At 35.8% G+C, this 27,662-nt stretch overlaps 1 protein-coding gene and 1 long non-coding RNA gene across 2 annotated transcripts in view; one reads left to right on the forward strand and one right to left on the reverse strand.

Annotated features, from left to right (window-relative positions):
- nrm (neuromusculin) overlaps positions 1-18,272 on the forward strand; it is a 450,715-nt gene extending 432,443 nt beyond the window's left edge. Inside the window, 6 exon segments of the mRNA XM_067113685.1 lie at positions 719-1,347; positions 3,173-3,244; positions 6,525-6,652; positions 15,185-16,051; positions 16,776-17,281; positions 18,135-18,272. Of these exon segments, the coding sequence (XP_066969786.1) occupies positions 719-1,347; positions 3,173-3,244; positions 6,525-6,652; positions 15,185-16,051; positions 16,776-17,279 (2,200 nt within the window). The 3' untranslated portion in view covers positions 17,280-17,281; positions 18,135-18,272.
- LOC136844442 (uncharacterized) overlaps positions 7,667-27,662 on the reverse strand; it is a 207,887-nt gene continuing 187,891 nt past the window's right edge. The window contains exon 3 of the long non-coding RNA XR_010854882.1: positions 7,667-7,929. This is a non-coding gene — a long non-coding RNA (uncharacterized lncRNA). The remainder of the gene's footprint in view (positions 7,930-27,662) is intronic.

The following is a 27,662-nucleotide window of genomic DNA, read 5'->3' on the forward strand; positions in this document are numbered from 1 at the left end:
AGTTCTCTCTTCTTTAGTGAGGAACCGGTACGCCAGTCGTAGTTTCCTTGCCCGTTGTGTGTTATCTCATGTAGCAGACAAGTCAAATAGATGATGATGATCTCTTTTTACAAATAACAGGTGGCTTTTTCGACACTTCATCGCAGTTATTGTTACTATTAACATTAGGTAATAGTTAGGATTGTACTGGTCGTTAGAATGCTATCAGCTGGCTTGAAACGACAAAAATACTGACACCTTCAATGATGGTTCCTTTAAGAAGCTTCAGCTGCAGTGAGGAAGAAATTAGCTTTCACGTGCATGAGGGTTAACGTGTGATGTCAAAGATCCCATTATTATTATTATTATATTAGTATTAAATCTACAAAATACTGGCAACAGTTTCCCTAATAAAAAATTACACATTAAAATAAATTACTAACAAAAAAAATCTGTTTATACAGTATAGTAAATAACTGCACACACACTCAAACAGAGTGAAATGCAACATACATGGTTGCACCCTGTCTTAGTAAAGAGACTTACCACGGACGCTAATTCCTTCATTCTCTCGGAAGCAGCAGCTTTGAAGAAGCAATGCAGCTGTATCACTGTCGGCTGATAACGTTCTTGACGACCCTTTAGAGTTAATACCATTGATGTTGTGGATGTGTTGATGTTGACAGAGGGCTTTCGCTCTTTGCGGCTCTTCTCTCTCTCCCCCTTCTGATTTTTTTAGCCCCGAAGGGACCAATGGGCCCCGCCCCGACAACCCCTTCACCCAAGCCTCAGTCCAACCAGTACATAAGTGGCCTCTCCGACCAGGGGTCCATGTACACGTCAACTCACTCACTAGCCTCGTCGACGATGCTAAACCCTTACACAATAACAACACAATGACCATCCTCTCCCCTCCTCCGCCTCCCCCTCCCCCGCCCCCTCCTTCGACCAACGCTCCTCCTCCTCCATCACATCATCACCACCTTCAACAGCTTCATCACCATTCTCACCAACAACAAGGCAATCACCACCCCTCTAGTTATTCCCATCCACTCCGCCCACACCAGCAGTATCCATCGACTCTGGATGGGCGGCGCCCAGGCACTGGCGTACGAAGGGCCAATTCCCACAGTATCCATAGTAAGACATCGTCATCTCATACCCTTCCCCGACAGAACTCCATGGATTTCCCCAAAGGGGATTGCGACCCTTTGTCATCCTCGACCCTCAATCGCTCCTCCCCACCAGGACCCCCTTCCTCCCACACACCTCCCCTTCCCTCGACTAACCATGGCACTAACCACAAACACAGATCCAAAAGTACTGTGAATGACCCCTCTGACCTTGAATATCACTCGGGCAATTCAGGTATGTTTGTTTCTAGTCATCTCAGTAGTCATTTTCTTGGGGAATTAAACCTCTGATGCAAAATGAATGAGAAAGAAATGTAAATACCACAGTGAATGGCAAAAAGTCTCATTCTTTCAGCGAGACAAGATTTTGTTCAGATCAGTTCTACATGACGGATGTCATTTTGCATTATTGCGTTCTTAATTCTCTGGTTATTTAATAGCTTGTATACTTTGAGTATATATCTGAAATATACCTTTACCAAACAGTGTATATAAGATAAAGTTGAGAAGATACTAGTCGTGTTTCCCGTAGTCTTACTACACTCCAGCACCCTTTGCACCATTTAGGTAGTCTGCAGTTTAGATGCTTCACCCTTCAAGTGGCACAGTGACTAACCTTTCAACAGTTGCGATAGAAAATGGTATTAGGATATTCTCCATGGTAGATCATTTTAAAGTGAAGCACTTTTTTTTAATCCTCTCTCAAGGTCGAAAGAACCTTCTTTCAAGGATATTTAGTACATTTTATTTCTGTTGTTTCATGTTTCCAGGATAATTTGACATACGAAGCAAAAGGGTGCAGGGAGTGAAGTAAAGCTTCCTACCAAATAGAAGTGACAATACTGTACAGTTTGTAGTGTACAGAGATTAATTCCATACCTGAATCTTGTCGAAGAGGGATGAAGTGGATTTTGCTTGTTGACAAAATGACAGATCGTATAGAAGCTGAGCATTCTCTCTAGGCATTAAGAGTTCGGCATCTTTAAAAATATTTTGTTTCTTCGTATGCTGTGACGATCAAAAGTTGCTTCCTAATGCTAACCTCTATTTCAGGAGTAATGACAACAAATGCTGATTTAAAAAAAAAAAATGCTTGACTAATGCATTTTAGAACGTGTATATAAATCACCACCTCCTAATGTGCAAGTTAATTGTTCATAACTTAAAAGCTAAGAATGTCCAATCTGTTCTTCTCCAGTGATAATATGCCTCTCTCAGCTCACGTTAACAGTAAGCTTTCAAGCAATTTGGCGCTTGATTCGCTCGTGCCCCTTGTTTTAACAAAAAATCTCTTCTTATAATGTATCTGATCTACAGCTTCATCCCTCTTTTAACTAAATCTGTAAAACTAATATTTGTAGCAAGCCATTGCTCAGAGGACAGAGAATTTGGTAAATAATACTGTTCATTTCCGACTTTCCTTTTCAGTATCTTCCTTCATGATAGGCTTTTTATCATTTCATCTTTACATTATGTTGGATTATTTTGATTTTATCTCCTCTTAAATCCTTGCTTTTCCTCGTCTGAGCCTTTATAGATTTTGATGAAAAACTTTTTCGCTTGTCTTTTATTTCTTTTTCAGTCTGCCGATTCTTTCTCGTGTTTCTTTTTGTTATAGATCTTTTTAGATTGTCTTTTGCCTTTATATTTAGATTTTTATACATTTCTTCTCTGGTAGATTTTTTATCCACTTCTTTCCTTTAATTTTTGTCGTCCTTTATCTTTCTGTTTTCTCTCTTCATATAGAAGTAGCATTTTTCTCCAATGTTTCATTTCTCACCCCCACTTTTTAAAACTTTTTTACTGAATCATTACTGTTCATTTTTAATATTTCTAATTCTGATTATAGATTTTTCATCTCCGTGAACATTTTTGAAAGTTGAAAAGAGAATATTTTCTCTCTCTCTCTCTCTTCTCTCTCTCTCTCTCTCTCTCTCTCTCTCTCTCTCTCTCTCTCTCTCTCTCTCTCTCTCTGGGCACATGGCGAAATGATTCCATTCCGCATGCACCATGTCTTGCGAACGTGTTCTATATGTGTTGTCTGTCTATATTTGTTTTAGTCGTGTCACAAACCAAGCCTGATTGCAGCGAAGCCCCGACCAGTAGAAGAAAGCGCAAAAAGCCAGGTCAAGGTAGGGAAAGTGATAGACAGATAATGAGGTCAGCTCTAAACTCCACGATAAGTAAGGTCACCTTTAATGCTGTGTTCTCAATTTTGTTTACCAATAATGAAAAGCGGGCGAACGCGCGCAATTTCTGAAGCTGGTGATTTACCACTTCGGATTTGGTAAATTATTAACAAAAAAGGTTGTTGTGTACTATTTGCAATGTAATCACGTCGAAATAACTCGGTCAATCGTAAATAAATTATTTGACTGAATTTTAAGGCATTGTTTACGTCAAAGAATGAATATGACTAACCAAGAAGCACTTGAAGGAGCAAATTTGACGTGAGGCAGATCAGTTATTGCGAGAAGGATTAAAGATGACCTTACTCGTACATGTTTTATGTGTACTGATAAATTCCAGGGAGAGATTTGGGAACTGTTGTGTGGTTTTATTGAAATGTGAAAATTCGTGGGATTTTCCCCCTGACTTAAAACTATCCATTTTAAATATGAGGAGCATTTAATTTTGTTTGTGTTTTTTTTTTATGAATATATCTTGATGATAATACATCAGAATGTCAACTCAGGGTGGAAGGTTCTTGTTTGAAATACAAAATTTGTACACAGTATGTTTCTGCTGAAGTGAAGTTATGAAATCTTTCATATGTGCATTTTGTTGTGTTTTCTATTATTTTTAAAATCATATAGGCAAACTTCCACTTTAGAAAATTTATTTGGAATGATGAAGTTTTGATATATGAATGACATGTTAGGTTAGTATTTTTTTCAGAAAAAGTAATGCAATGTAGCTAGATAATTAAATCTAATTTTCAGTTTGCAAAAGGTTATTCTTCATTTGAATTGTGCCATGCATTTGGAACTGATGAGTTTTTATATTGAAAAATTTAAGAAAAATTAATGAGCACTGTACTTGTTGGATAATATATGAGTTTTAATATATACATACGTACAAGATGCCAATATAAATATCAAACATTTTTGTAGTTATAGTGGGTTTCTGCTGGATGCAATAGCTAAAAATTAAGATTATTAGAAAAGCAAAGATGGATAACATATAATGTTAATCCGGAAATTAATAAGGTTTCTGAGAAAAACAGAACTTACAGGAATGTTAAGCCTCAGATTCCTTGGAACGGGAATGGTGCAGATTTATGTCCTTATACGAAAAGCTTATGAAATGGACTAAGACTTTGAAGTTACTTGTGAATGCAAGATGCATATTGAGATTTGTGCAATGGAATATCAATTCAATAGATAGCTGTAATATCTTTTTGCCATATCAGATATATCATGGTTAGTAAACATTGTGAAAAAATTTTGATGCTAATAGAAATAAAAAATGGTCAGCGTATTCATCGGTATGAATAAGCGTAGAACAAAAAGTAACAAATGCTTCGATGCAAAACTGTTACCAGAAAGAAATATCGTTTTCCTTCTATAAACTGACAGTGATCGTTTAGGAATTGTTTGGAATCGAACTGTCTGATTAAAACTCGTCAGACCATTACAAAGGAGCCCCCAGTAGTCTTGGTAAATGTGAAACTGGAATATGTTTGCATATAGGTCAAATACGTTCTAAATCACTACTTTCATGGGATGAATATTCCACGAGATGATGATTCTGTGTTGTTTATGGATCGACCTTATTGAAGTTAAATGGTGTATGTTTTTCATTTTTAACTTCACGCTAAAAGACAATGTGGAGGGCTTTGAATGGCTTTCAGAGATGTCAAGCAATAGCCTTTTCTGAATCTTATACACATCACGAGATTATAATGGATTTTTGTTCAGATTTTTTTTAGTTCATCGAAGATTAGTTTGCATTTTCTTTCAAGATGGTTACCTTACAATTATTTTAGATTAAAGTCGGTATTTAACAAGTATTAGAAAATGTTCAAATTTCTAAGTCTATGTAAGAGCTTGGTAATCATTCAACGTTCGTTGTAGATCACACGTTTAAGGATAGTAACGAACTGGTTCATTTTTCACCAACGTTTGCTGAAAGAGCCAAAATTCCTTCGCGATTTAAATGAAGTCTTAATTTTTACATTACTTTTTATTATAATGTAGAGTATTTCATTTTACATATTATTTTGTTTGGCTTAACTCACCTTGTGCTGTAGGTAATCGGTGCATAAGCCTATACCTTTCAGAATGCATACGGATCCTGTCTTAAATATGTCCTACTTTGAGAGAGGTGTTAAAAGGTGTATGTTTTTGTCTTCTTCGTGTATGATAACCTTTTCATATGTGTATGTATCCTTGTTTCCTGCTACACTGTGCGTATGTATGTGCATTCATAATGCAAAAGCACACACATACACACACTGTAATAATATTGCACAGACTGTAGTTACCGTGTATGTAAAAAGTGCGTGTATATTAGTCCTGCACTTTATTCTGTAAGGGTTGATTCAGTGTTTATACCGCACGTAATATTGATTTGTTTTTTAATAACTCATACCTGGAGTTTTGTTTCTTTTGGGTTCCAGTTGTGCGTATCTGTCTCTTTTGATATATTTATAAGCATTTTTGAACGCTTTAAAAAATTTACATTAGATATACGAGACAGCTTATCGTGAGCTTTGTGTAAAACCACACCCACGTGCAATTAAATCAACATAGAGAAGAATGGCATGTATTGTGCAGAAAAAGACATAGTTCCCCCATCTCTTATGTTGTCAACATCATATTCCCTCGTATACACGCCACCCACAGCATTGAATAAACAACACATCAGCCGCGGCTCGTCCCTTCCTTGGCTTCAATTAGGACACTTACTGTATAAAGTCCCCCAGTCGTTACTTTGACCTTACTGTAAATGCCATGTTTTGTATGCCTGAGAGTTTGATTGTCCCTTTGTCTTCTTCGTGTCTTTTTACTATATAAATATTTTTTTTTACTACGTGTCCCATTTTATTGTTTTGTATTTATTTTTTTCATTCGTGTGAAAATGTGAGTTCAGTTTCAGTACCTCCATTCAAGATATAAACTAACTTATATTTTTTTTTTCTTAAAGATCTTTTCCAGAGGACTTATTAGATAAGTACAGTAGTTTCTAAATGTAATTGTGATCCTCAGAGTCGTAGTTTTGACAAACATTTGTCATGCTTGCTGTTTATCTTTCCAACATTTCTGAAGAGGCTGTTCATCAATTTAAATTAGAGCGATCAGATTTCCTTGGATTGTTTCATCGTACACTAAGTTATCCAAGATGGGTAAATCCCACATTTATACAGCTTGCCACATTCGTGACTAATCCTTTTCTCTATTCACGGGATAGATCCTGAAGTTCCTAAGCCTGCCCCCACTGGTCCAAAGGATAATGGAGTTCCCTCACCGCCCGACGATGACAAACAAACTTTTTATGAAAATTTACCTTTCCACGGAATGCAGCCCCCACCAAATAAGGTAAGTGGCATAACCTTTGACACGGAGACTTGACTTATCCCAAAAAAAGTTGTGATGAAACGTACTGTAAAAATGTGAGGTAAGAAGTTGGAACTGCAAGATTGAGCATTTAGGAAATACCTTCGGGTAAGCAGCACTTTTTCGTGATCAAGGAGTGTTAAGAGTAGATTACTAGTTCCCGTGTTACTTGATAGTATACAGGTACTGGTCATAAACAGTCAATAAAACGGTAGTGTAAACATGTATGGTGAAGTTGATTGAAGTACTTGTCCAAAGACTGAATTGGAGAAACAAATCCACAGTTATGTATGGGTACAAATATATTTAGAAATATATTTGTACCCATATATAACTGTGGATTTGTTTCTCCATTTTAAGAATCATGCTACTATGGGTAGTTTTCAATTAACGATTGAACTGAAGTAAGTTAGGAGTAACTAAACTCTTGTTCAGGTCAGACCCAGTAAATAGGACGCAACGTAACCTCATTAAGTATGACTGGGTGTTCAGTTAAAATGTGTTTTCGCGTGTCTTTTTGGAACTTTGGTTGAGAAATCAAGGCGATTCTAAAGCAGTCTATTAAAAGATCCTATCATGCTTCATTCCGCCGACCAACTACTAATTTTGCAAAGCAGTCTATTAAAAGATCCTATCATGCTTCATTCCGCCGACCAACTACTAATTTTGCACTTATTACCTCATAACCTATATTCATTTTGAAGATTCTCATTCGCTCTACCATGTACTTGATTATTAACATTAACGGATAGATTACTGAGATGTCAGACATATTGAACTAAGCCCACTAAAGAAAATCGATAATTAGCAGGCCAAGAAAACCTTTTTTGTGTGTGTTCGGAAACACAGTGAAGTTAGGGAGATGATCAATGTTTAGCTTTGTTTGTTCGTCAACAAAATTGCCATCTTTTACGAAGTTGTAGGTTAAGGCAGGAGGTACTGTATACTTCTTTAGTGTAAGAAACGTCAAAATGTTCAGGGTATTCACAGTCTCAGTAATTTTAGATATTTATTTTAAATTTATATAAATCTGCGTAAATGATTTTGCATAACGATAAGCAATGTAATTTTTTTTGAGTTCCTACAAACTAACTGGGCTGCAGACTTCCAAGCAGCTTCACTGTCGGTGTTCTTTTTTATTCATGGTGTTAAGGTCCCAGACAGTTATTTTACACACATCTTGAAGTTTCTGAGACTTGTCGGTTGCTGAAGACCAGGTATACATATTGGATTGCCAATTGATTTTTAGCACCAGGTACCTTTGAAAGATAAACATTATTAATTACAGAACTTAAATTCGTGATGCTTTGAATTTCAGTGAGTAATTATCAGAGACGAGGCATAGTTTCATACTATATCACGAAAGCCTAAATAATTATTATTGCTATTTTCAAAGTCCAGTACTACAGTATCCTAGTAACTCGATTTGTACAGTACAACCGTACAGTATAGCTCTTAGATACTACCAGGCATCTTGTGTTACCGCAGTTTTACAAAATTCTCAAAACACTGCAATGTTTGACTGTTGTACCATTTAGTCTCAGAGGTCAGCCATTGTTACCAAGCATTTAGGATTAGCTTGGAAGGTAAGCATTTCCTAGGGAAGCAGTGTGACACTGGAGGATAACTGTTTGGCTAATCTTGTGAGCTGTATTGTTTAGTACTTATTTTTAACCTAATTATTAGTACTTATTTTTAACCTAATTATGTTTGTTGTTGTGTTTCATTTTAAGCCTTCTGATAACTGACTGGTTTTACATTTTATTATTACGCCAACTCTTAGTGACTAGTACAGATTCCTGAACATGACTATTACACACTTGTTTTCCACTTCCTTTCTTTTTGTTTTCTTGTGCTACTTTCCTTTTTATCACAGCAAAAAGGCACACTGAAAAAATATAGGCAACGGCAGTCTTGCTGTATAATTCTATCTCAGTTTTTCTATAACCGGGATGTTTTATCTTATCTGGAGGTACTTCAGGCTTATGTATTGCCTGCCATTACTAGTTATTTCTGAAGTTGGAGGTGGGGGGGCGGGTTAGAACATCCACAGCTGGAGATACTTCAGGCTCCTCTACTGCTATCAGTACTTAACAACTTTATTTCTGGAGCTATAGATTTCTTGTTTAGCTGAAGTTGAAGGGGAGGTAGAACATCCAGATAACTCCCGCATTTCAACTTGTTTAGCCGAGATTGAGCTAGATGTGCGTTCCTTCTGATGTGACAGTCTTCCTATTAAAAATTTTCGACTTGCTGAGCTGGGATATTTTGGTTCTAAATTTGACTGGAATTTACCTCATTCCCGTACTGGTTTATCTCGACATATCACTTATCACACTGTCTATTTAAATAGAATCACATTTTCCAACCTCTTGAGTAAAGAAGTTTTTTTCAGCTGGAGATACTGTACTACATAAACTCTTTAGGCCAAACAAAATCTTACCCTTATATGAGTTTCTTTCTACTTTACTGGTTTAATTGGAGATACTCCTTTCTGTAAATCACAATGAATTTTCAACTTGTGCTTTAGGTGTTTTTCAACATGTTACCTGGTTTGTGTATGAGGAGCTTGTCTAAATTGTTTATGTCTATATCGCACTTTTTATCTTCTTGTTTGGAGATGTTACTCTGTTCAGTAGGAGATATTAATCCAGATAAATTAGACTTTTTAAACTTTGTTTAGCAGGAAATGTTGATTTCAACATGATTAGCTGGAGATGCTGGAACTGTTTAGTAGAGGATATTGTCCAGATAGCTGAAGATGTTGGACTTCTGTTTCGTAGGAGATATTGTCCAGATAAATCAGACTTTTCAACTTTTTTTTAGCTGGAGATGATGGAACTCGTAGGATGTTGATTTCAACATGATTAGCTGGAGATGCTGGAACTGTTTAGTAGAGGATATTGTCCAGATAGCTGAAGATGTTGGACTTCTGTTTCGTAGGAGATATTGTCCAGATAAATCAGACTTTTCAACTTTTTTTAGCTGGAGATGATGGAACTCGTAGGATGTTGATTTCAAAATGATTAGCTGGAGATGTTGGAACTCGTAGGATGTTGATTTCAATATAATTAGCTGGGGACGTTGGTTCAGCAGATGTTGATTTCAAAATGATTAGCTGGAGATGTTGGAACTCGTAGGATGTTGATTTCAATATAATTAGCTGGGGACGTTGGTTCAGCAGATGTTGATTTCAAAATGATTAGCTGGAGATGTTGGAACTCGTAGGATGTTGATTTCAAAATGATTAGCTGGAGATGTTGGAACTCGTAGGATGTTGATTTCAATATAATTAGCTGGGGACGTTGGTTCAGCAGATGTTGATTTCATAATGATTAGCTGGAGATGTTGGAACTCGTAGGATGTTGATTTCAAAATTATTAGCTGGAGATGGTGGAACTCTGTTTAGTAGGAGATATTGCCAGTATAAATCAGACTTTTCAACTTTAACAGATGTTGATTTCAGAACTCTGTTTAGTAGGAGATATTGCCAGTATAAATCAGACTTTTCAACTTTAACAGATGTTGATTTCAGAACTCTGTTTAGTAGGAGATATTGCCAGTATAAATCAGACTTTTTTCAACTTTGTTTAACAGATGTTGATTTCAAAACTCTGTTTAGTAGGAGATATTGCCAGTATAAATCAGACTTTTCAACTTTGTTTAACAGATGTTGATTTCAGAACTCTGTTTAGTAGGAGATATTGCCAGTATAAATCAGACTTTTCAACTTTGTTTAACAGATGTTGATTTCAGAACTCTGTTTAGTAGGAGATATTGCCAGTATAAATCAGACTTTTCAACTTTGTTTAACAGATGTTGATTTCAAAACTCTGTTTAGTAGGAGATATTGCCAGTATAAATCAGACTTTTCAACTTTGTTTAACAGATGTTGATTTCAAAACTCTGTTTAGTAGGAGATATTGCCAGTATAAATCAGACTTTTCAACTTTAACAGATGTTGATTTCAAAACTCTGTTTAGTAGGAATATTGCCAGTATAAATCAGACTTTTCAACTTTGTTTAACAGATGTTGATTTCAAAACTCTGTTTAGTAGGAGATATTGCCAGTATAAATCAGACTTTTCAACTTTAACAGATGTTGATTTCAAAACTCTGTTTAGTAGGAGATATTGCCAGTATAAATCAGACTTTTCAACTTTGTTTAACAGATGTTGATTTCAAAACTCTGTTTAGTAGGAGATATTGCCAGTATAAATCAGACTTTTCAACTTTGTTTAACAGATGTTGATTTCAAAACTCTGTTTAGTAGGAGATATTGCCAGTATAAATCAGACTTTTCAACTTTAACAGATGTTGATTTCAAAACTCTGTTTAGGAGGAGATATTGCCAGTATAAATCAGACTTTTCAACTTTAACAGATGTTGATTTCAAAACTCTGTTTAGTAGGAGATATTGCCAGTATAAATCAGACTTTTCAACTTTGTTTAACAGATGTTGATTTCAGAACTCTGTTTAGTAGGAGATATTGCCAGTATAAATCAGACTTTTCAACTTTAACAGATGTTGATTTCAAAACTCTGTTTAGTAGGAGATATTGCCATTATAAATCAGACTTTTCAACTTTGTTTAACAGATGTTGATTTCAAAACTCTGTTTAGTAGGAGATATTGCCAGTATAAATCAGACTTTTCAACTTTGTTTAACAGATGTTGATTTCAAAACTCTGTTTAGGAGGAGATATTGCCAGTATAAATCAGACTTTTCAACTTTGTTTAACAGATGTTGATTTCAAAACTCTGTTTAGGAGGAGATATTGCCAGTATAAATCAGACTTTTCAACTTTAACAGATGTTGATTTCAAAACTCTGTTTAGTAGGAGATATTGCCAGTATAAATCAGACTTTTCAACTTTAACAGATGTTGATTTCAAAACTCTGTTTAGTAGGAGATATTGCCAGTATAAATCAGACTTTTCAACTTTAACAGATGTTGATTTTAGAACTCTGTTTAGTAGGAGATATTGCCAGTATAAATCAGACTTTTCAACTTTAACAGATGTTGATTTCAAAACTCTGTTTAGTAGGAGATATTGCCAGTATAAATCAGACTTTTCAAATTGTTTAACAGATGTTAATTTCAAAATGATTAGCTTGAGATGTTGGAACTCTGTTTAGTAGGAGATATTGCCAGTATAAATCAGATTTTTCAACTTTGTTTAGCAGATGTTGGTTTCAAAATGATTAGCTGGAGATGATGGAACTCGTAGGATGTTGATTTCAGAATGATTAGCTGGAGATATTGTCTTTTAGGAGATGTTGGCTGGAGATGTTGGAACTGTTTTTAGCAGATGTTGGTTTCAAAATGATTAGCTGGAGATGATGGAACTCGTAGGATGTTGATTTCAGAATGATTAGCTGGAGATATTGTCTTTTAGGAGATGTTGGCTGGAGATGTTGGAACTGTTTTTTAGCAGATGTTGGTTTCAAATGATTAGCTGGAGATGATGGAACTCGTAGGATGTTGATTTCAGAATGATTAGCTGGAGATATTGTCTTTTAGGAGATGTTGGCTGGAGATGTTGGAACTGTTTAGTGGAGATATTGTCGAGATAAATCGGTTTAGATGTTGGAACTCTATTTAGTAGGAGATATTGTCCAGACAAGTCAAACTTTTCAACTGTTTTAGCTTGAGATGTTGTAACTCGTAGGAGATATTGTTATAATAAATCAGATTTTTAATAGCAGATATCGTCAATATAAAATCAGACTTTTCAACTTTGTTTAGCAGATGTTGGTTTCAAACTGATTAGCTGGAGATGATGTCCAGATAAATCAGACTTTGCAACTTGTTTAGCAGAAGTTTGCAACTTGTTTAGCAGAAGATACTGTATATTTAAACTTGTGGCTGGATAAGAACATGTTTCAACTTGTTTTGCTGAAGATGTTCAGACGTTTCAAATCCAGCAATGCCTTGCTGGAGAAAATGGACTGTTCAACTTCAGTTGGAGTTTTGTATGTACCATGATTATATATGTTTCCTTCTTCTTCTGGTGTCACTAATATAAATTTCTGTTGCTGGCTGAATCTTTGCTGGGGGGGGGGGTTCACTTTTCATTGTTTTAACTACCCTAATCTGGGTTTGATTTAAGCAAAACTCTCTCTCTCTCTCTCAATAACATAATTGGAGCACTTAGTGTGCTTACACTTATTGGAGCATTCTCTCTCTCTCTCTCTCTCTCTCTCTCTCTCTCTCTCTCTCTCTCTCTCTCTCTCTCTCTCAAACACACAATAACATAATTGGAGCACTTAGTGTGCTTACACTTATTGGAGCATTCTCTCACACTGCTATCCCTTCTAAAATTTTGCTCTCTCTGGCAAAAATGTTCTGCTTAATATTCCCTTTTTCTGCCTAATTTTAGGAAATATTTATTTTCCGTTTTGTTTGTTTATAAAGAAGGCTCGAAATTAATCAAGTCATCCTTAAACCAATTCATTCAAATTTATTAAACTGTTTTACTATTGCTAAGCATGAAATTGTTATAACTAACGCAAAACATCCTATTCCATTTATTAATAGAAATCATTAATGAAATGGCCTGTCAGTACTAAAGTAACTTTTAAGACCCAAGGATAACTAATGCATGCCATACTTTGCACAGCCCTTTTCCAAGTACCTTGTTTTTGTTATTTGATGTTAGTTACTAGAGTTTGTGTTTTTGTAATACCAAGCCTGTTTTTCAAGCATTTTTATTTTTGTACTGCACTTATTATTTTTTATCTGGAGTTCAAAGCATGTGCTGTCAGGCTGTGAAATGAGAGAGATATCCATGAAAATGAAGGCTCATTCATGCATTAATCTTCAACGATCGAATTTAGAGAACACGAATAACTAAGTAATAACTAAGCAAAAAGAAGCAAATCTGATGTACACATGATTACAATGTAAAATTTCTTTGCAGTTATGATGAACAGACCGATTGCTAACTACCATCTGGTATAGCGTCAACAGAGATTACTAATCCCGAGTAAGCTAAAACGGTGGGAATTTGCAGTAATACCATCTTTCGTTAGCTGGACCTACATTATTACTGGTCGGGCAGTCTTCATTTGGAAACATGAGTGCCGATTCATCCCATTGGCGGTCACATTTTTTGGAAACATGAGTGCCGATTCATCCCATAGGCGGTCACATTTTTTTACGTCAATTTCTTAAATTAGGGCACTGTCATTATGAAACTCGCTTAATACTATGTAACTAGAATTAAATTGTCAAGTACAGCATTGCTATCACTCGTTTTTATTGACTGAAATTGAAGCAATATATTAAACCAATGTTATGAAACTGTCAGACGTTTTGCTTTTGGATACCCTAAACTCGAAAATGTAATCAACCATATAGAAGTTAATAGAATGCGGAATTCGAAAATAAAAATCTACGAAAATGTAATCAACCATATAGAAGTTAATAGAATGCGGAATTCGAAAATAAAAATCTACCTGACTAGAGATACTTAAACTTCGGAACGATCGTAAAACTGCAGGTTCAATTCTACAATCACAGAACTGCAGGTTTAATCATAAAACTGCAAGAAGCTAACCTAAAGAATAAAGACTAAGAAGTTACTTGCTAGACACTAAGTCAAAAACAACGGGGCTAAAATTCTTGAAAATGTAAGAAGTCACAAGCAAAGTACATAAAAAATCATAAAAAGACTAATTATTATAAACTCACAAGCAAAGTACAAAAACGTTCATAAAAAGACTAATTATTATAAACTCAATCTTCAAGTTAGAAACATCTACAATAAAAAACGAGGTAAAAAAGATAAAAAAAGATAATGAAGTAAGTTTACAACACCCGCAACTCGAAAACGAAGCTGTCAACCCTATTTTAAAATTAAAATTCCATTAAAAAATATAAATAAAAAAGTAACTATTTGTATATACACTCAAAGCTCTCAACCTAATTTTAAAATTCAAGATCAAGTTATTTACATTACCAAAGTTTTTAAAAAAAACACCGAGTTAGAACACTATGAAATTTATAGTTTAGGGGACTTGCAACTTGAAAACGAATATAAGAAAAAAATACTTCTTGTTTATAGAATATGAATTACTACAAACTTTTCTTTTTCGAGTAGAGACGAAAAATATAATGAAAATTATATGAAAATGGCGTTTGGTTTTATTTCTGAATGCTTCAGTTGCATAAAAGTTATATTTTGCGTGGTATACTCTAATATTGTCCAGATGGTTCTCTAAATACAAATGCCCAAGTCGTAACTCATCCTGATTTGCACGTGCTTTGAGCCTCACTGTTACTGCTTTTCCTTGCTAACATATTTGTTGTGTGCCATAGCGTATGTAATTTCCATCAGCTGAGTATCTTATTACGGGAACATGTCTTTCAAGTGGAGCCATTCGCTAAGTCATCCAGACAAGAGGTCTGGGCAACTTTAGTGAATGGGGACAAATGGATGAGATACTGTCTCCTGAACTGAAATTCCGCTGAAGGAAAATACTGCTTAGTAAGTCAATTGTGATTAGCAGGACAACTTGGAGGGGCAAACACAGGCAGGAGGAAGTAGGCCACCCAGTCAGCTTAGTCAGCAGGCTTCATCAGGCTATGGTTCGACTCGAAGCAGGAGAGACCTCAACATTCATCAGTCCAATACTGAAGACGGCTGTAAAGACACACACAGAACCCGAAGAGACGTCAGTTTTCACCAAGATGTGGATGACATGGAGGAGATTAAGAATGAAGGATTCAGCAGGCTGAGAAGGCAGAACTCCGAGTCATATGGTTCAATGAGAAGCACCTCTGGAAAGACTGCCAAAAGTGCTTTGGCCAGAACGGCAGCTTATTTTTCCATGAGACTCCCACGACACAAGAAAAAACCCAAAGATAACGATACAAATGAAGAAAACCATCAAATGATAGACAAAAACAGTCCTGTAAGAACTGTTCCATCAAAGGAGCCTTTGGCTCAAGCATCTCCTTTAAGGGAGACAAAAAATGAGACCCCCTCCCAAGACCCTCAGACAACACATTTTACTTCAGAAACAAAACACACAGTTACTTCTCAGCCTGCACAAAACACCGTGATCTTTGAATCAAGCCAAACCTCAAAAGTGACACTGATTTCTAGACCATCATCTCGTGTAGATTCCAATAGCAATACAGTTTATTCAGAAGGCTTCCCCAATCAATTTATCCCTAGACCTGGTAAGGGCAGTAAAGTGTCCAGCCATGAACAGTCATCGGACCAACGGACAGATGATGACACAGGGAACATGGAATCAATGCCAACACCAGCACCACGGAATGGTGGGAATGGGAAAAAACATACATACCAAAATATACCCCTGCCAACCAAAGACCAAAGTAAACTTGCTCAATCACAAATATTGCCTGAGGTTTGTTTTGTTTGCTTTTGTTTTGTTTTGCTAGACAGATATGGTACATGACCTATCACTGCTTAGTGAAGCACATCCAAACTTTCCAAAACACAAATAGATTGTTATTCAGTACCTTATTCAGTACCTTTTATTGTCCCGTGCACCCTATTTGCCTTATGGTAATTAACCATTCAAACTGGGTCATTCATAGCACTGAAGGTCATTACCGGAAGCATTTTTCTTTCAGTTACTTCATAATAATTATGAACTGCTGATCTAATAACTCTTCTCTTACCTATTTCTTTTTCCTTTATCTTCAACAAATCATAAGCTGGATACAGGCATCTATGTTGCCACCGTACTGGTTTATGTGCCCCGTGAGTGATTTATTTCATTTTCTTTTCCCCCTTGTAGAATTATAATTGCATTTACTTTGATGTGTTTCAGAGATTTCTGCAATAATATGTGAAATTTTAATTAGTATATTCATTTGATTTTTATTCTTGCATTTCATTGCCAATTAACTGTACCTAATTACTTACTGTCATTTAGTTTGTATAGTAACATTGTGTTGAAGCTTTAGTTTTTACTTAATTTCAAATTAGTTTTCTCAGTTTTATTTTACCTGCTTTGAATTCTAACAAACTGTACATTTGTATTATATAATCTAATAAGACCAAGGTGTATTGTCCATTGTGACTAACCAACTAACATGCGGATGCGTTTTGTGGTCTGTTTACAGAACCGAAAGACAGCCAACTACGGGTCTGCCCAGCATCAGAATCCTACGCCTAGTTCCTCTTCATCTTCCTCCTCTCCATCCTCTTACCCATACCAACCACAGTACCAGCCACATTACCAAAGAAATCCATCTATGTATAAACAGTATCCTTCATCGTCATCATTAAATCAGCAGCCCCCATCATATCATTCCACATCTTCACGGCAGTCCTATTCTTCATCAACCTATCCACATCCAGTGGATAGCCAGTCACATCCTGCCACATCATACCCCAATACCAAATCACATCCTGCCACATCATATCCAAGTAACCATCCTGTCACGTCATATCCTCAATCCGTTAACAGCCAGTCACACATGCCAAAATATACCCCAGGCGTTGTTTACGCTGACTTAACCTTATCACGCAATGGCCATCCTAACACCTATAGGAGAGACCTCAACACAGAGTACGCCATCCTACAATTCAATGGTCCTATCGTAGGGCAAGAGATCGATGTCTAAAGGTGAGTTTGTTAACATCTCGTGTAAGGGATTTTCATGAAAAGTGTTACGAGTGATCTTCAAAAGTCTATTTACAAATGTATTCTGTTTCAGAAAATATTCCCTCTGTATGTTCTGCTGTTTATTATGTAAGCTGATTTTCTAGTTTATTTTCGTCTATTTGGTAAGGATTTGGTTATCATATTACCTGTTGAGTGTGTGTGTGTCTGTTATCAGTACAAGTTAATTGTAAAAAAGTTCAGTTTCAGTGAATTTCTACAAGTGTTCTGAATTAGGGAATAGAATCATCAGTGTTGCTATGAGAAGCGTAGACGCTGTACTGTGAAATGTTGGTATGTTTCATAGGTGTTGAATCTAACCTCTATCCTTGTGTTAAGTTTATTTCTGGTACACTGATCTTGATGGTTAAAGAGAATAACGAGAGAAATCCTAGTCAAATTGCATTCATATGACTTGTTTAATTTTTCTTTATTCTAAAATGTTGCTAAATTACTATCGTCTTTGATGATTTAAGTAAAGAAAGCTAAACCTCTGCTGCTTTAAAAGTAATTTTTATTGCTAAATCTATTGGGCAACAACATTGCTTGTCTTAACAGAATTTACAACCCTCGTTTTGAACTACAGTTATCCTAATCCGTTCTCAGCAATCATAAAATTCATTCTTCCTGATCAACACTAATCCTATTCAGTTCTAACCAAGTTCCTGTTCTTCCTGAACACAGCACCTCAGCCTAGTCCTAACAAACAAATTATTCTTCTTGAAGAACATCATAACCCATTCCAACCAGTGTTGACCAAGATGTCGTTCCTGCTCTTAAACAAGAGATTCTCGCTAACTAACCTCTCTCCTTGCAGCCGTTCCTGACTGCCTTAGGAGGTGGTGACCTCGAGTATGCCGACGTGGATTACTCAACATACACGTACGGTCCCATCCCTTACAAAGCAGCCTCCGTCACAAATGCTCAGGAGAAGAAGGCCGAAAAGGAAGCTGAGATGCAGGGAATACCCGTCCGACCCCCCAGGAAGAAACAGTGATGACAAGACTTCAGAAGAGAACCCGAATGCTTTCCTCTCTATTGCAGAAGAGGAAGACTGTTATGAACGAAAAGCAAGATTAACTAAGAACAGAAGAATGACTGAAAAGTGGAATCATGTGAGCCTGATAGGGAAGGATTACCAAACTGTAACTCCTCTGATGACTGGCAAACAATTGTAGTAGTATATGGAGACCTTTTATACTCAAACCCAGGCCTTTCCATGCTTGGGAAAACCATCAAACCAGCCAGTTAAATCTAAAGAAGTGAACAAGGTATGAGTTCAGAATATGAAAGATCTTTTAGGGTGACTGCTAAAATTTTAACATTAAGTAGAGTGCTTAGAAATAATCAATACATTTTTATATCGGTATCACCACAATACCCCTTACAACTAACTATTGTACATAGTATGAACACTATGTTCTTCGACTAAGTAGAACATGTGTATTTGCTGTATATATATGTATATAATATACATATACCTTTGTGAACCCTTTTCATAATCAAAATATAAATGCTGGAAATGGTAAAACATGTTTTTAATTGGAATTATCAAATCAGGCTCAGTGATGTTTTTCAGTTTATCATTCATTACAAAGTACGGAAAGGAACGAACATCAAAATAGACACCGACCGATGACGAAGGCTAAGGAGACATTGAAAGGCGAAGTCAGAAGAAATGATGTCATGAGTATTGTTTATTTTTATTTTTGTCAATCGTTCCCTGCAATCTGCTCTCAGTGAGTCGAGGAATCATGCATAAGGGGGACAGAGGATGCTGTGTCTTTCAGCTCTTGAACAGAGTTGAAAAGTGAATGTTGACTTCTTTTTTTGGTGTAATAATAGAGGCTGTCTATTTATTTATTCATTTCTACATAGTGTAAGATAGTTACGTTGATGCTTTAATATGAATCTTTAAAAGAGGGATACAAACTGCCATTTTCATCGTCGAGTGAAATGGGGGAACTTCATTAACTCAATACCTTACCAGAATACCAGTGATCTGTGAAAAGACTTTATTCAAGAACTCAAAACTTTATAAAAGACTGTAGACACAAAATGGAGGTTTAGGGGCTTAAGGATGCTGGTGAATCCTATTCTAACCATCCTACTCTGTGTCATCCTATATCCTACTGATAAAAATAATTTTTGAACAGTGTTGTTCTTCCATAGACATTTGTAAATATAGGATGTGTGTTCATGTACTGGAGACAATTGTAATGACATCAGCTACTTTCGTGCGGAACAGTGAAAGAATCAGACCCTGTTTTCTTTACTAATATTCAAAAAACGTCAGCCATTCGGTGATGATTGATATCCTGTAGATTCATTTCTAATGATTCATTTCCTTTTTCTGGAAACTTGGAATTAGCTATAGTCTCTTTAATGCTGTTTCCTAGCTCTGGATGTAATGTAGCTGATGTCACTTCAAAGATATATATATTATATTATATATAAATTTATAAAATTTGAGAAATTCTTCGAGTGATAATATTTCCGGTCCAGCAAGAAACACAGGCAGACTAAACTGCTTCCAACGTTTGATCGCTTTGTTGGGCCATTCATTTCAGTGAGTTGTTTACAGGCACCGTAGGTCTCAGATGGCCTAACCATCATAACGAAAGCATGCCTCATGATTGGCTGAGTGTATTTCATAACGAGGATGATAGTAAAATGAGCCGAGAGCATAGGAGACGATGCTCAGGGTGCTGGATACAGTTCACAGACTATATGTAGCGTTTGGGCATTTCGTTCACAAAGTTTAAAATATTAATATCGACGGATTTTTCCCATTCCTTCCTTCGTAAGGAAGGTCACTTAATATAATATTCATCCGTAGAACAACTGTGCTTTTTTCTTTTAACAAGTGTTTGGTTGGTTTGCCTTAAAAGTTCCCTGTCGGGTATCAAAGCAAATCATTGAGTAGATTTTTGACACCATATTTCACAACTAAGGAATTCGCTGTCATATCCATGCGAAGTAGGAAATGCGAAAAAGATCATCCTCTTTTTGGTTTGTCTCTCCAAAACGAACGCCGGCGAAAGTCTTTTATTTTGCCATATGTGAAAAGAGGGGCAATAAGTATTACATTACTACATAATGGCCAACAGGAGTAACCGTTGTAAACAGTAAGCAACCCCAGCACAGTTGTTGCATCCAAAGGCAGTTAACATATTTAGCTGTTATCCTTACCTCGATTCTTCTAGGAACTGATAATTTGAGGTCCTAGAGGAAAATAACAAGAGATTATCCAATATTTATAAAAGAGCCAAAGATCCAATACTACGTCAATCTCCATTTGGGGTCAGGGAGGAGGAAGAGTGTCTTAACCCGCATTACTCTAAGAGTTTTTTTTAACAAGAAATCGCTCTTAATTGCTAATGGGGAGTTGACAGTTCTCTTCCATATCATACTCTCATGAATCATTTGGTCGAAAGGAAAAGCCTTGCGTTTATAATAGCTATGTTTTACTGGGAGTGTGTGGCGGTCAAGTTACTCGTTGACGCTAAACCTGCACCACGGTAAAATGGCTTTTGTAAACTAGTGGCAAAAGGGGAGAAATTACTTTTCATAAATGGTTGAGGTCCATTAGGGGAGTTTATGAGACTTCGATGTTATCCTTGAGAATGCTAACGATGATTTTTTTTGAAGAAACGACTCTTGGAAATAAATGAAAAACTTCTTCCAATTGGTGATTAAATGGTTGTGCCTTAAACTGGATTAAAAATAAAAAAAAGGTGCAATGTGGGTAGGAAATAGCGAAGGGCGCCCGAGTGACGTCCCTTCGTTATTTCGGACACGAGTGGAAGAATAGTTCTATGATTAATTAATTCACTATGGTTTTTTCTATAGTAACTTATTCCCTCCATACAAAGAAGAAGAAAAAAATGCTTTCGGTTTTACATCATCCGGTAACCACGCGCAGCAGTAATGCTTCTATATGATAGGAAAAAAAGAAGGCATAGTTTATATATAATTATATCGTAGTGGTGTGTGTTTATACTGTTAGCCATTCAGAGAAGATTTCTTTTCTACGTTTGTATGATGTAACCTCGGAAGACAAACCTGGCCCTTTCATACCAAATTGTTAGCATTCGTCAAGGCATTCATGATTCGACCCCATTTTGCTTGGTGTCACAATGGAAGCTGGGAGAGAGGGACTGCTCCCGCTAAGTCAAGATATATATTTAAGTCTAAGATCCAGTATAAAACTTAAACAAGAAGCGCAGTAATGCCAAAGCTTTGTACATAAAATACACCGATGTAGTTCACAAGATCTTTTTAGGTCACTTTATAGGTACGTTAAATGTGTCTAGTTAGCATATAAGGTAAATATGAAAAAATATAAAAGGTGCCTAATGTATAGAGAAACCGTATATTATTGATTAACAATTATTAATTGTGAGTGTAGCTATAAAGATTTTAAGCATTAGGAAGAACAAAAAATAACAAAAACAAAAAAGTTGCACAATCTTCATATTTCCGCGGAGATGGAGAAGATAGAAATTGATGATAGCTTTGTTTGTTTAAAATTATTATTTTTTTCATTGAAAACTGTGTTTTAGATTTTAATAGCACTTTAGATCTTTACTAAGAAATATATTTCCGTTGTATTGATGATGATGATGATAATAATTATAATAATAATAATATTAATAAAAGAAGTATTCTGTATATAGACTTGTGACCCCTTTTGTGATAACAGTTTTCTGGCCGTAGAATGCAGTAACTTGTCTACTGAAGTAATCATAGCAAAATAATTATAAAAAAAAAAAAGTTTAAAAGGTTTCAAGCCGATATTAGGTATTTTCTTTCAAAGAGTTCTTGCATTAAAAGAAAATGTGCCCTGGTTTGCCGCTTCTCATTTCTTTGCTATTCCACTTAAAAGGACAAAAAAACAAGGCTGAGTTTCATGAAATCATATCGCGCACTGAATTACACAATAATGTCTGAATATGATATACCTCTGAATTATTCCTAAGATGTATGTTTATATATAAAAATAAAGGAAAATAACATGAAATCTCCAAGAGAGGGAGAGATGCCGCCATCATCATCAATTGTCTTATCGTCTTTAGTTTGAGCTGCGTGTATCCTGACACTGACCTAGATATATAAATATATATATAATACATAGGAGAATTTAAGCATTTCTATAAATGTTCGACTTGGAAAAGAAAAATTATTTTTCTTACTAGATATTGTAAAGGTGAAAGATGAAATATTAGGTCTGCTACTTCAGTCAATGTTAATAATGTTGAAAACATACTCTTGTATTAATAAGGCAGTTGTATATCACATTTGTTATGCTTTTTGCACGTATTACAGTATTCTGTTAAATTTTGTCCAGTGTTGATTGTATAAAAGGATGAATAATATACTTAAAAATACATGTATGTACGTCTATCATTATTTGTGTATGGATTTTTTCTGTATAGCTGCGTGAATGTGGGACTCGGAAAATAGTGGCATTTAAAGGTCAGATCATTGAACTCATGAAATTTCCAGTGAGAGACATTCATATAATATGGATTCGCAACCTGAAGAAAATTGTCCATCTTTTGTAAAATGTATAATAGAGCACTGTACATGTATATCACGAAACTTGTTTTAAATATCCGCTTTAGGTTTATTTTTTTTATTTTTTTTTAATTTGCACCTTACAATTTTTCCTTTAGTTATTGCACCTTGCTACATAATTTATGAAAAGGTTTGGCTAGAAACAATAATAACAAATTTGTCTTGTTTAATTTTCTTTAGTTTCAGTGAAATTCACCTGAAATCATTTAAAGCAGAAATAATTCTGACTGTTTCCAGTAAAAACGTATTTTAATTTCCTACCTATTTTTTTTTTTTTAACTTTTAAAAGCATTAATGCTAGTGTGCTTTGCTTAACCCTAAATTCAGATTTAATTATTTGTCGAAATTCACAGTGCTAATTGCTGTAGTGAATAAAAAAAATTATTCCTTTCTGAGTATAAATGCATCACATGGACTTACGCTGAGTAATGAATATAATAATGATCCTGTTGTCTTTCGATTAATAAAGATGAACGATAAATTCCTAATTTGATCGTTCACGTTTGTGAAAGGCAAATGAGAAAACGCGAAACAATATTGAAAACTTGCACTTTTGGCTTTAAGGCCAATATGGTGTTATTAAAACACGAACCATTCACTATAGCTAGTCATTTATAGTTAATGTAGAAAGCAGGGATTGTTATGTTTGTACAAATTACAGTCGATAATTAATGATGATATAATGATAACAATGGCCACTAAGTTGAAAGCGGAGAGTAAGCCAGTTGTTTCGAAGGTGGAATAAAACTTCAAATTCTACATTTAAGAAATCCCACGTCTCTTGAAACTGAACATTACAAAACATAAAAAAATTGTTTTCCACGTTTTAGCTTTCTAAAACAATGTTTGTTTTTATTTTGTGCTTTTTGGTCAGTCAGCTTTTCAACTTGAATTGGCAACGATTGATATTTTCTGTAAAAATGAATAAAAAAAATGACAATGTCGGCGAAGATGTTTTATTTCATGACGGATCCCCCGTGACTTTTTTCCTTTTATTATTTGTGGCTCTGCAATATTTTATAGTGTACTTTTTCAAACTGATAAAAATGAAACTTTTTGTTCTACATTAAATACCAGTCCTTCAAGTTAGAAAACGTTGCGAAATATATTCTAATATGTGGGTCTGGTTTTGTAAAGAATGAACGTTACAAAGTAACCAAACAAAGGGGAAAATTCAACGGTTAGTACAAGGAAATTTTGTCTCGCATTCCAAATGCAAAAAATATGCGAACTGAATTTCCTGTTCATTTCGCTGAACCCATTCAACTGTACACACTCGGAGACCAATAACAGTAAGAAAGAATAATTTTTCAATTTACAAGATATAACAACAGGAAGATCCTAAAGGCTAGTGAACTCAAAACGAGAAAGTCATTAGTGACAACAATACTATAAAAATACCACTACAAACCAAAATATAAAAAAAAGCATTTGATGTCTTCAGACGGTAATGAAATTAACGCATCGGTTTGTGTTAAAATATATATCAGCTTATTAAAGAATATTGTATGGTACTGTATCACTGGCGTAGCCAAGGTGTTAACTCTTCGTTCTTAATTTTCTACAACTAGGTCGAAAATCTGAACCTAGAAGCATGTGTTTCATCCTCCTTAATTTTAAACGGGAAGTGGTACAAGGGTTGCAACATGGCGCCTCATTAAAGCCATTCAAAATAAAAAGTAGCAATATCGACTGAAAGAGATGGGCACTTGCAATGATTTTGCAGCTGCACTTTATCGATTTTCCAATTCCTCCTGGAGACAGGTTGAGCGATCTCAAAAATCATCTATAATAACCATTAATAAGAAGAGTGCTTCTTACACAACTGGTAGCCAGATGTTTGCTTTACAAGACTACAAAAATATGCGGTATTGCCAAGACACCTACAGTTTTCGATTTCCCCTCTCAAGAAAAAAAAAAAAACTAATATATCCCTAATCAAGCTAAACAGTAATTTAAGCCAAAAAAGTGGCCGAGGAAGCATCTCGAGATTTTTCCGCATTTGCAATAACCTCACACTTCGAGGAACCTACACCATAATAATATTTTTAAATCACTGGGAACCTCCAACTGAAAACCTCCAAGACTGTGATTTCATCATTGCAAATACAAAATTTTGTCTTCTATGCAGAGGATTAAGGACGCCTGGCAACTTAGGATCTTAGCTTATTTTGACGTGTTGCATATTCTGCGGCATCATAAAGAATATTCTGCAGCATAGACAGCTAGCAGCTTCTAATCCTATTACAAAAGAGCATTAATAGAACAACTTCCTTGTGTAACGACAGGAACAACAAAGGCAAACTGTGTTCAACAATCAAGACTCTCTCAAGGGCACTATCCAAATTGATATCTGCGTACTATGCAGAACGCAGTAACCTTCAGACTGTGCTGAACTGAACCCAAATTGAAAGCAAGATCTGGTCCACAGATAAGATTGTGATTTCACTTCCTCAATTAAACTGAGGTGAAAAACGAGAGAGATTCTTTCTCCTATTCAGCTACTTCCCTGTAATGAAGCAAAGTTGGTTAATTGTGCATGATCCGCCTGGGTCCGCGTTATGCCGGCTTCTGGCCTTGTTTATGAAATGGCTGCTTGCACGATCGAGCTTTTTTTCGCTAAGCTTGCTTTTGCCGGCATCTGCTTCTGACAGCGACTATTTTTATCCATTTTATCTTGCCTGTGTTTATAATAGCTGGATTAGATAATCTGCTAATGACAGGGTTGTTGGCATTCTTTTAGAAAGAGAGAGAGAGAGAGAGAGAGATACCTTTTGCAACTTAATATCTGAACTTGGCGTTTTCACGTCTCTGAGTGCCTGACATTTTTTCGCCATTAATTTTTGCTTCTGTTTTCTGCTTACTTGCTAACCTTTACGCTTACCTATTGTCTGAATGTTATGTCCTCTCTGACTTTGTTTATGTAGGCAAAAGTTTTTCTTTTATATTCCCGATTTTATGCACTGCATATCATGACAGCAAGAAAACTATTACGCAGTTTGTTGTTATTCTTACTGGATAAAAAAGCCTGCATGTTTTCACCTTCGCAAATATCATATTAAAGGTCATCTTTATTGTCAAAAGTTTTTCGACCTTCAACGTTAAAATTCTTCTTAGCTAGATTTTTTCTTGCTTGATTCTTTTGTTAACCGTCCTATTTGCGATTTATAATAAGTCTTTTCAACAGAGTCTGACCTCTCACACTAGGGTCTCGTCTGACTTTTATTTGTACCTTACCGACAGTTAATACATATTGACAATGACTCGGTATTGTTTCGTTATGCATTCTCACGTTACTGTACATGAGGATTCCTTAAGTTTTTGCCTAATACTCAACAAGATATCACCTCTGCGGCATGTAGTGATATGATACCTAGTTTTCGTAATTTTCGAGTTCACTTCCATCTCTTTAACTTCCTCTTCTCTTTCTACAGGCTTCATGTTAGAAGTATCTCTGTTCTTAGTTGTAATATCACTTACGGTTAAAAACATTCGTTAACATGGCAAGTCCCCTCCAGGAATCATGCACATGACACTCTCCAGTGTAAAATCACCCATGTGACGCATCACATTCGCAGGTTTCATTCATATGATGTTTCTCCTTGAAATTAAACATTATGACATATACTCTTTGATAATCATTCATTCGAATACCTTTCCTGCTCCAACTATCAGCACTTCTAAATCTGCTCTACTTCTCAACATTTACGAGTTATATTTTCTTTGTCTTCAACACATCCACCTCGATTCCCTCAATACTCATTAATTCAATATTTCACCTGTGCTAACCTTTATTACTTGTTCTACTAATGTCCACATTCCTCGCCCTGTCAATCCTTCCTACTCCACATATGCAACGAAAAACCAATTATTTCAATAGCTTCTACATAATTTACATCATTCACATTCTACTTTCACACTTCGCTTTCATGAAAATTGCCATAGCAATCCTTTATTACATGCCAGTTTTCCACCATTTAATTTGTAGCAACTCTCTCATTTTGCCATCATGCGTTACATGGACTCCCAAATAACTATACAAATCGCATCCATATTCAAATTCACTGCTTCTCTTTCTTGGTTTCCCTATATCCTCATAACCTTACTCTTGCTCACATCCTCTTTCAGTTCTCTCCGCTTTCAAACAATTAAAAACTATTTCATATATCCCTGAAATTTTTTCATTCACTATCCACATTCGACACCATATCATCCGCACGTATCAGCCGCACCCCACTTCAGTTACGATCCCTTCTCTAATCTCTCGCTTTCGTACCTATATCTCCTTTCCTTTCTCTGACTTCTCGCATCACTTAACGTATAACGATATAACATAAAGTTAAGTATACCCTAATTTAACCAGACCACTGAGCTGATTAACAGCTCTCCTAGGGCTGGCCCGAAGGATTAGATTTATTTTAAGTGGCTAAGAATCAATTGGTTACCTAGCAACGGGACCTACAGCTTATTATGGAATCCGAACCACATTATGACGAGAAATTAATTTCTATCACCAGAAATAAATTTCTCTAATTCTTCATTGGCCGGTCGGGGAATCGAGCGCGGGCCCAGCAGAGTGCTAGCCGAGAACGATAGCAACCCGTCCAATGAGGAACTTCACGATATAACATAACCGTGAAGACATAACACACCCTTGTCTCAACTCTCTTTTATACCAAACCAGTTAATCTTTCCCTCACATGCAGTAATCTGCCACACACGTCACTCTCAGTCTCAACACTTTCATTAGCTTCATGGAGTTAGC

Source organism: Macrobrachium rosenbergii, chromosome 12, assembly GCF_040412425.1.
Source record: "Macrobrachium rosenbergii isolate ZJJX-2024 chromosome 12, ASM4041242v1, whole genome shotgun sequence".
Classification (NCBI taxonomy): Eukaryota; Metazoa; Arthropoda; class Malacostraca; order Decapoda; family Palaemonidae; genus Macrobrachium; species Macrobrachium rosenbergii.